The sequence below is a fragment of the Camelina sativa genome, chromosome 3 (genome assembly GCF_000633955.1).
Source record: "Camelina sativa cultivar DH55 chromosome 3, Cs, whole genome shotgun sequence".
NCBI lineage: Eukaryota > Viridiplantae > Streptophyta > Magnoliopsida > Brassicales > Brassicaceae > Camelina > Camelina sativa.
The window spans coordinates 23624322-23633061 of record NC_025687.1 but is presented as its reverse complement, the minus strand read 5'-3'; the positions used below and the strand labels follow the sequence as shown (position 1 = coordinate 23633061).

The 8740-nt window shown below is 31.0% G+C and overlaps 1 protein-coding gene across 2 annotated transcripts in view; it reads left to right on the top strand.

The window, feature by feature from the left end:
* The window catches only part of LOC104777867 (elongator complex protein 2-like), a 4496-nt gene continuing 2472 nt past the window's right edge, over positions 6717 to 8740 (top strand). Inside the window, exons 1-6 of one of the 2 annotated variants that reach the window (XM_010502196.2) lie at positions 6717 to 7009; positions 7104 to 7191; positions 7518 to 7603; positions 7693 to 7846; positions 7956 to 8116; positions 8201 to 8532. In XM_010502196.2, coding sequence (XP_010500498.1) covers positions 6869 to 7009; positions 7104 to 7191; positions 7518 to 7603; positions 7693 to 7846; positions 7956 to 8116; positions 8201 to 8532 — 962 coding nt within the window. In that variant the 5' untranslated portion in view covers positions 6717 to 6868. Of the gene's footprint in view, positions 7010 to 7103; positions 7192 to 7517; positions 7604 to 7686; positions 7847 to 7955; positions 8117 to 8200; positions 8533 to 8740 lie in introns of both variants that reach the window. The other variant, XM_010502195.2, reaches the window with a different exon arrangement.

The following is an 8740-nucleotide window of genomic DNA, read 5'->3' as shown; positions in this document are numbered from 1 at the left end:
ATTGTGTGGATGTTGTATGATGATTCTTTGGTCTGTCTACATTGGTATCCACAAAAAAATATCCACATGATCACATCCATAGCCACCATTCAACTGCTATTCTTCATCTTAATGTCTAGATATGCTTTGTAAATCTATGGAGACCTATCCACAGTTTTTCTATCCACTAAACTTTGTTTTTTTTTTTAAAGTGAATAGTTTTGGTTTTAGGTTCAAGGGTTTATGTTCTAGGATTTAAAATTTAGAATTAAAGGGTTTTGTACTTATTTGGTCTATGTTGTGTTATGGATAATATGCTATGGATAAAGATCTAACCAAATTTATGTATGTATATTTTGTATGAATAAACACAAGTAACTATCTATTAACAATACTGCAATTGATTATCCACTTATAATTGAACAAATGTTCAACGACTGATGGATACTGTATAATCTAAAAATTCATAAAAAATATAGCAATATGTATCTTAAAATGTAGAAAATATATAATCATAACATATTTTATATAAATAAATAGAAAATTTGTTTTATGATAACAAATAAATATATTTTACTTTGTTAAAGTGTTAACAACAAAAAAAAGAGAAAAAGAGAGAAAAGAAGGAGAGAAAGAGAGGTAAGTTGTTAGTAAGGGCAAAAATGTAAAAGGAAAGTGGACACATAAACAAAAAACTTGAAAAAATATACCATGAGTGGAAAGTGGGTTTTTGTGACAGAACTCACACCAAAAGTGGTTTTCGTGACATTTACCCATATAATAAAGAATCTTGGGCATAAACCAATGGTCTAAAGTCTAAACATATGCTACACTTGTATCGAATTCGATGTCATGATATATAAACCAGTCTCTCAAATATTTGAAGTATAGTATGGACCAAATTGCGTTGGATCCACATCGATTTCTCTCATCTCCACTGGTTTTGTCTGATAGTCGCGGTCAAAGAATCTATCTACTTAATTTGTATTCTCCTTTTTTATTTATTTAGGATTATACTTAATTCGCTTAGAAATTAATATTTTCATTCGTAGGCCACTTATGTTTCGTATATGGTCAAACTAAATTCTTGATGTAGATGACAAAACACTATTCTTATCAAATTAGTGATAGTATTTACTCTTATTTGAATTAATAAGTTGAATCCATCCTTGATATATTTTTTAAAAATTGCTATACGTTTTTCTGCGATAGAAAAACGTGGTATTTTAAAATCATACCTAAACATATTTCATTGTTCACAGAACATAATTGATTCTGACTATTTTGTATGATTTTGTCGTTTCATTTATTTGTTACATAACATAACGCACGGTTAACTTTTTATAACATGTTATTTTCTACATAGACATCTAACTTCAGTACACTAAACATATTTTTACAGTTTTAATCTTGTAATTTAATTCGTATCAAATCATTTTCTTTTGCCATAAAAATGTGTGATATATTATTTTAAATTTATATATTATCATTTAATACATTAAATATTAATATTATTTTAATTCAAATGTTTACTTTTACCCTTTTGATATGTTCGTCAGTAAATTAATTTCGAGATTTTTTTAATGATTTTGATGTTCCCCTATAGTTTAGACAAATACTACATAATTTTGTTAAGTGATAAATTTTAATTATATATCTTTAATAAAAAATGTTATATACTGTAGGAGCAATATTTGGGTTTACTTCTACGGATGAATTCTTTTGTTCACCCTTTTTTGTTTTAACCAATAAAAATGTTCCAGTAGTTTTCATATTGTATTACTGTAATATCGTAGTAACTACAATACGTATACATTTGGATTTTTTTGTCGAAAGAGCTATGTGAAAAAAATGGAATAATACCAAAATATAACGATTACTATTCTCTCTATAAGAATCTTTCACGTGACAACAACAACAACAAATGCCTTATTGGTATCGGCATGACTTTTTGTATGATTCCATTCCCATCATTATGTTTCCTGCCACACTATTCTTTTCGTTTCCTTCCTACTCTTGCCATTTCAAAATTTTATTGCTCTTTTTAGAAGCAAAAACACACACAAATATTCTCATTCAACAATTTGATTTATGTCATTTTATCTTTAAGTCAACACCCATTTCAGTTTGTGTTGGGAAATAAACAGGCCCAATATAAGCCCAGAGAGTGTACAGAAATAGTAGCTTCATATATCTTGCTAAGACATTTCTTTAACTTCCTTTGCAACAAGCCCCATTGACTTTCCTAAGACATTTCTTTAACTTCCTTTGCAACAAGCCCCATTGACTTTCCTAAGACATTTCTTTAACTTCCTTTGCAACAAGCCCCATTGACTTTCCTAAGACATTTCTTTAACTTCCTTTGCAACAAGCCCCATTGACTTTCCAAGTCGTTTTCCTAATACACTAAAGGAATGAACAAGTCAAAATGTATTCTGCTTTTCCTTTGGAAAGGCTTTAAGCACAAGGGTTGAAAACAAAACGCAGAAAGAAAACTTAATTAACCAACTTGAAATCTGATTCTGCTTTTAGAGACGCATACTTGAGAGTATGATTGCATGGGATAAGACCGTAAGAGATACTACATTAAGTTCTTCTAAGACATACTGCAAACCCAAAGTCAAAGTGGACTCCAAGTATTGGTTCTCTTAAAGTAAAGAGGAAAAATACATTAAGAAAAAATTATTGATTTGCAAAAGCCTAACATGCACTCAGGACTCATGGAGCCATAAACTATTATCTTCCACCCAAGACTTGTTCTGTTCCTGTAAAACCAAAATTGCACTGGATCATAAAAGAAATCAGGTTAGTGAAATTTAAAATCTAGGCTCTGTAATCAATCTTTTTTTTTTTTGGATATTGATACGTAAATTAACCATGTTCTAGAAAATTAATAATTCTTGAAAAGGTATTATAGTTAAATACTTAAATCATAGATTACCAATCTAATATTTTGATTACATGTAGAATAACTAAATTTTCTTCAATATATGGAATCTACAAATTCGAGTATAAGATAAGAGGACTAACATATTATAAACTAACTAACGATTTAGAGATTGAAAATATGACAAAACCACAACATACAATAATACATCTTATACGATAAATAATTGTATAACATTTTTTGGTTAGGAAATAATTGTATAGCATTAAAATTATTAAAAAAAATACAACAACCTATCAATGATATTTATAACTTTCAACTATGTTACTTATAATAAACGTTCAAAAAACAAAAACATACTTTTTAAAAATTTAAACATACATAAAACAATAAATTAAATTTTACCACACGATGTACCAAAGATTAAATCATAGTTAATTAAAAGGAATATTTCAATAAAATAAATTAATACGAGTTTCGATTATTTGTTCACTTATTTTTTTTTCCTATCCTCTTTGTCAAACCTTGGTTCTTTGTAGCCCATGTCGTTAGAGTAAAATTCAAAGAGCATGAATTGTGGCTTGACGTGACAATTACAAGGACCGCTATTTTCTTTATTTTTGTTTTCTTACCGGCTATCATTGACATCACTTCTACAAAGACAATGATGTACCATTCATAACCTTTCATACCAACATTCTTTCCACTACTAGTTTTCGAGAGAACAACCGGTTTGCCTTTAACTTCTAAACAATCAATCATTAATACGCCGTGTAGCTCTAGTAACTTAGTTTCCTTTTGTTCAAGGTATGTGATAAAAGTCATTCTCAAACCAATCATCAAACCCCAACAATTTAGCACCAATTGGATGTGATGCGATACAACAAACTAATGCCTCCTCAATGATTTGCCATTTAATTTCCTCTTCTTTTAAAAAAAGGCGTCTATCCCTACATATATTTTCTTCAATCTTAACAAAGTTCTTAGCTTAAGAATTTGTGCTTTTTATAGTTAAAATAATGCTAAAAACTTGTTTACAACTTAAGCGTTGGAGATGGTTTCATGTCCCATTTTTTATTTTATTAATGCATCTTTCTGAATATAAGCCATCATACCACTTACCATATCACACTCATAACAATGATGACCACCTCATTTTCACCAAGATTTTTGAGAGGTCCATTATATACTCATTCGAATCAATTCGACAAGGATACCTTGTATACAATAAGTACAAGGTATATGCATTTGTCTTCCCAACCATACAATTTCCTAGAATATTTTTTACCATGTCATACATGACATAACTCCAACAATGGACATATTGGCCTTGATCTCGAATATCCATGTCGCATCTCTGAGCCTTTCTCTTGTTTTCTTTTCCAATCGAATTTTTTTACTAACCATGATGTATTCTAAAAGATAAGAATATAATTTTGATCATTAAATACTTTCGACGAACATATCGTTTATGAAATTGTACCTCTTCTGACTGAAGTATATCTTTGCAGATTTCTCTTAAATATTGGATGATACCATAGCTTTGAGCGTTTCATACGAAATTTTAGAAAGTATACTTACTCTTTTCAGATTTCATACGTTCGTTGACAAAACTAATAATTTTTTTTGTAGTGACTTTCATCTGGCCTTGATTTGCTTAAAATAGAGTTTAAATAAAACGAAATATGCAGCGGAATTGATGAATAACTCGTTACATATAAGTCACTTAGTCACATAGGCATATTTCAAACATAAATTTTCTGATCCGACATGGTAATATAAAACTTCATGTATACGAGATATTTGAAAGAATAACTATGAGCTCCCGCAGGATCATGTGTGGTCATCTTTGAAGAGTGTCACATATAGGTGAAGTTGGAAGAAGCTTTCACTTATTCTATTAATTCAAATTTTTGTGCTAGTACAGTAAAACTTCTTTGAATTAATAATGTGGTATCGTGAAAATTTATTAACTGATAGAGGTATTGATTTACCGATAATAGAATTTTTTTTCTTAATTTGGTAATCGTTCAAAAAATATTTAAAAAATAAATTTAATCGTTATAAGTTATAATTAATATTTGTTTGTTATTTTTTTTTTTTTTTAACTCAGAGAAGACTTTTATTGGTTTATAACATGTCATTACAAAGGGGTTCATGTAACCATTTTGGTACCATTACAGACTCAATATAGGACTCTTGATCTCTACAACCAAATTTCGCTAAAGTATGGGCTACATGGTTTTGGTCACGTTTTATAAATTTAAAACAGATCGACCTGAATTTTTGATGCCCAAAACTCTATATCCTGCCATAGATTCGACAGATAATCATTCTTTAAGGTACCATCGATCAGTTTACATAAAGATTCGTTGCCACCCTCAAAAATTACCGAATTATATCCTTGTTGCAATGATTGTTGTAGAGCTAATAATAATGCTTTTGCTTCAGCTTCCAGTGAATTACAACATTGTTCAACTTTTTTTGCGCCCCAAACAATTTCATGTCCTTGATAAAACTAATATTTGTTTTAATCATTTACAAGGACAATAACAATTTATCATGTCTTGAAGAGAACATTAGAAGTTTTCAATAAAGTAAAAATTATTAGAAATGAACTTTAACAAAAATGAGTGTGTATATCTATACATATATTTTTATATTTTTATATAATTATTAATTTATAATATTTATGAGACTATCTATCTATATATACAATTTTGGAGACATTTCTGAAATAAATTCTGAAATTCATACCTATTTACAAGCATGACATTGACATTAATTATTAATTTATTTTTCATTTAATTAATTAATATTAAGTTTCTATTTTTGAAAACAAGATTTTTCATCCTAAATAATTTCCAAAACAATCGGAATTTTTTTTTTAACATTATGTATTAAGTTTATAATTAATTTAATTAATATTAAGTTTCCGATTTTACAAAACAATATTTTTCCCATAGACAAATTTCCTAAACAATCGGTCTAATCAATAAACAAATTGATTTTCGATCTTGGAGGAGGATCCGTGGCCGAGATTTTTGATCTCAACGTATTGATCTCAACGTATTTAAAACTAATTTTTACTTTCACGGGTCTTGTATGATGAGTTTTTGCGGATTAAAAATCTTTGAATATGTTGCCTGATCCGCCTAGCATGACGGGTTTGTACTATAGAATCAACACTAAAAATATTAGTTTATCTCATCTATACTATATATTTGTAATCATAGTTTTGAAAATTAACTTATAAATTATTTAGTATATGAACTACAAAATATTACACATACTATAACACATTCTTAATATTCCAAAATAAAAATAAAACTAAATACACAAAAAATATATACTAACATACTATATAGGTATATACCTCTTTTTAATTTTATAGAACAAAACAAATCTAGAATTTTATATTCTATCTAATAACAAATTTATTGTAATTAAGTTATAAACTTTATAAAACGTAAGAAGAAGAAAAAAATTCTAAACAAAATTCTAAATTAATTAGACAAAAGTTAATTAATTGAGAATTTGAAAATTAAATAAATTAAAAATTATTATTTAAAATACAATAATGTATATTTAGTTTTGCGGTGTACCGCAGGTGAAATCGTTTACAAAAGATTTTAAAAAATGATTATCTTATTCTACTATTGAATTAAGTCCAAAATTATGTTGGCCCAACTTGTCATATGCTTGTTTCCTTTCTCTGTTAGATAATCAAGTTTATTCAGTGAATTTATAATCAGATTTGGAAATTAAATCAGACCTTAAAACATAAATCAATAGGATAATTTGGGCCCAATTGTTCCAATAAAACATGTCGGCCCATTTAGTGCTCCGCTTTTCCCTGATACTTTGAGCATTACAGATTCCCGGCGAGATTTCCCGGCGGCGGCGGCTAGATATTAACTGGTTACGACCAGCAGGAACGAAGAAGAGAAACTTCGTAATTCCTACTTATCTTCAATCAAAACGTCTCCTCTTGATAAAAAGATGTCAGAAAACACCAAAGTCGAAGCGAAGAGAGTGTTCATAGGAGCAGGATGCAACAGAGTCGTCAATAACGTCTCTTGGGGAGCTTCTGGTCTCGTCTCCTTTGGTGCCCAAAACGCTGTTGCTGTTTTCTGCCCTAAGGTCTGTTTCTTTCTACGATCAAAATCCTCCTTTTTTATTCTTTCAAAAGCAAGATATGATTTTTTCTTTAACTTGTTTTGATGTTTTTGTGCAGACTGCTCAGATTCTTACTACGCTTCCAGGTCATAAAGCTGCTGTGAATTGCACCCATTGGTTGCCCAGTTCCAAGTTTGCTTTTAAAGGTACTTCCTTTTGCTTCTTCTGGTGTACGAGGAACTTTTTTTGTTCTTGATTTAGGGTTCTTAGTATGTTGAATCGTACCATAGGTATTGCATTGCAAAGGAAGAGTTTTTTTGATGTTCTATCAGATAAGAGAACTTAGACTGAACAATTTGTGAGTTATAGCTATCATTATTAGATAATTGAGAAGACATAGGCATTCAAATTTCTATTAATAGTCTGTATCAACGGTTTGGTGGTTTAGTTGCTGTGAAAGGTTATACTTTTCTACAACTTTTGGATTTTAAGAGAAAACATTAGATGGTTAACGTTCTGTGATTGTTGGCAGCCAAGAATTTGGACCGGCATTATCTGCTCTCCGGTGATTCAGATGGTATCATCATCCTCTGGGAACTATCTACTCTTCATAACAATGTAAAATTCCCTCAATCTGATCTGAGTTTCTCTACAGATTTTGTATTCGCTCTGATCCCTAGTATGTTTTCTGATTTGTTTAGCAACAGTGGAGACATGTACTACAACTACCACTATCTCATAAGAAAGGTGTAACTTGCATCACCGCTTATATGGTTTCTGAAAACGATGCAATGTTTGCTTCTGCTTCTTCTGATGGAGTTGTGAATCTCTGGGATGTTTCTTTTCCGGCTCAGTCTAGTGGTAAGCATTAACGCTCCTGCAGTATATTACCAGTTAAACGAAGTCAAGCATGTCTTCTAAGCAGTATCTAAATCGAATTCTTTTTTGGTCTCTGTGTTATCTGTTGCAGAGGAATGTAAAGTGGTGTGTCTGGACTCCATCTGTGTTGACACTAAAGCAATTGTAACGCTTGCATTAGCGGAATTGCCTCAAAATCCTGGTCGATTTGCTCTCGCGTTGGGTGGATTGGACAATAAAATCAAACTTTACTGTGGAGAAAGAACAGGAAAGGTGCTTACCGATTCACTTTTCTGGCAATATATTCTCAAAAAAAGAAAACAGTTGTGAGAGTTTTTTGGTTTCATCCTTTTTCAGTTTACTTCTGTTTGTGAGCTTAAAGGCCACACGGACTGGATTCGGAGTTTGGACTTCTCATTACCGTTACACATAACAGAAGAAACCACAGATTATATTATGCTTGTGAGTTCTTCCCAGGACAAAGTCATTCGGATCTGGAAACTCGTGTTAGTTGGTGATGTTGGCTCGTGGCAAAGAGAAATCACTCTAGCTTCTTACATTGAAGGCCCAGTTTTTGTCTCAGGGACATCCACATATCAGATTTCTGTCGAATCTGTTCTCATTGGACATGAAGATTGGGTCTATTCTGTGGAATGGGAACCTCCAGTTATCAGTTCCATTGATGGGAGGTTAGTTAACCACCAACCGCTGAGCATTTTATCAGCTTCAATGGACAAAACGATGATGATATGGCGACCTGAGAAGAACACGGGTGTGTGGGTGAACGTTGTATGTGTTGGAGAGCTAAGTCACTGTGCTCTTGGTTTCTACGGTGGCCATTGGTGCCCAAATGGTCTGTCGATTCTGGCTCATGGATATGGCGGATCTTTTCATCTC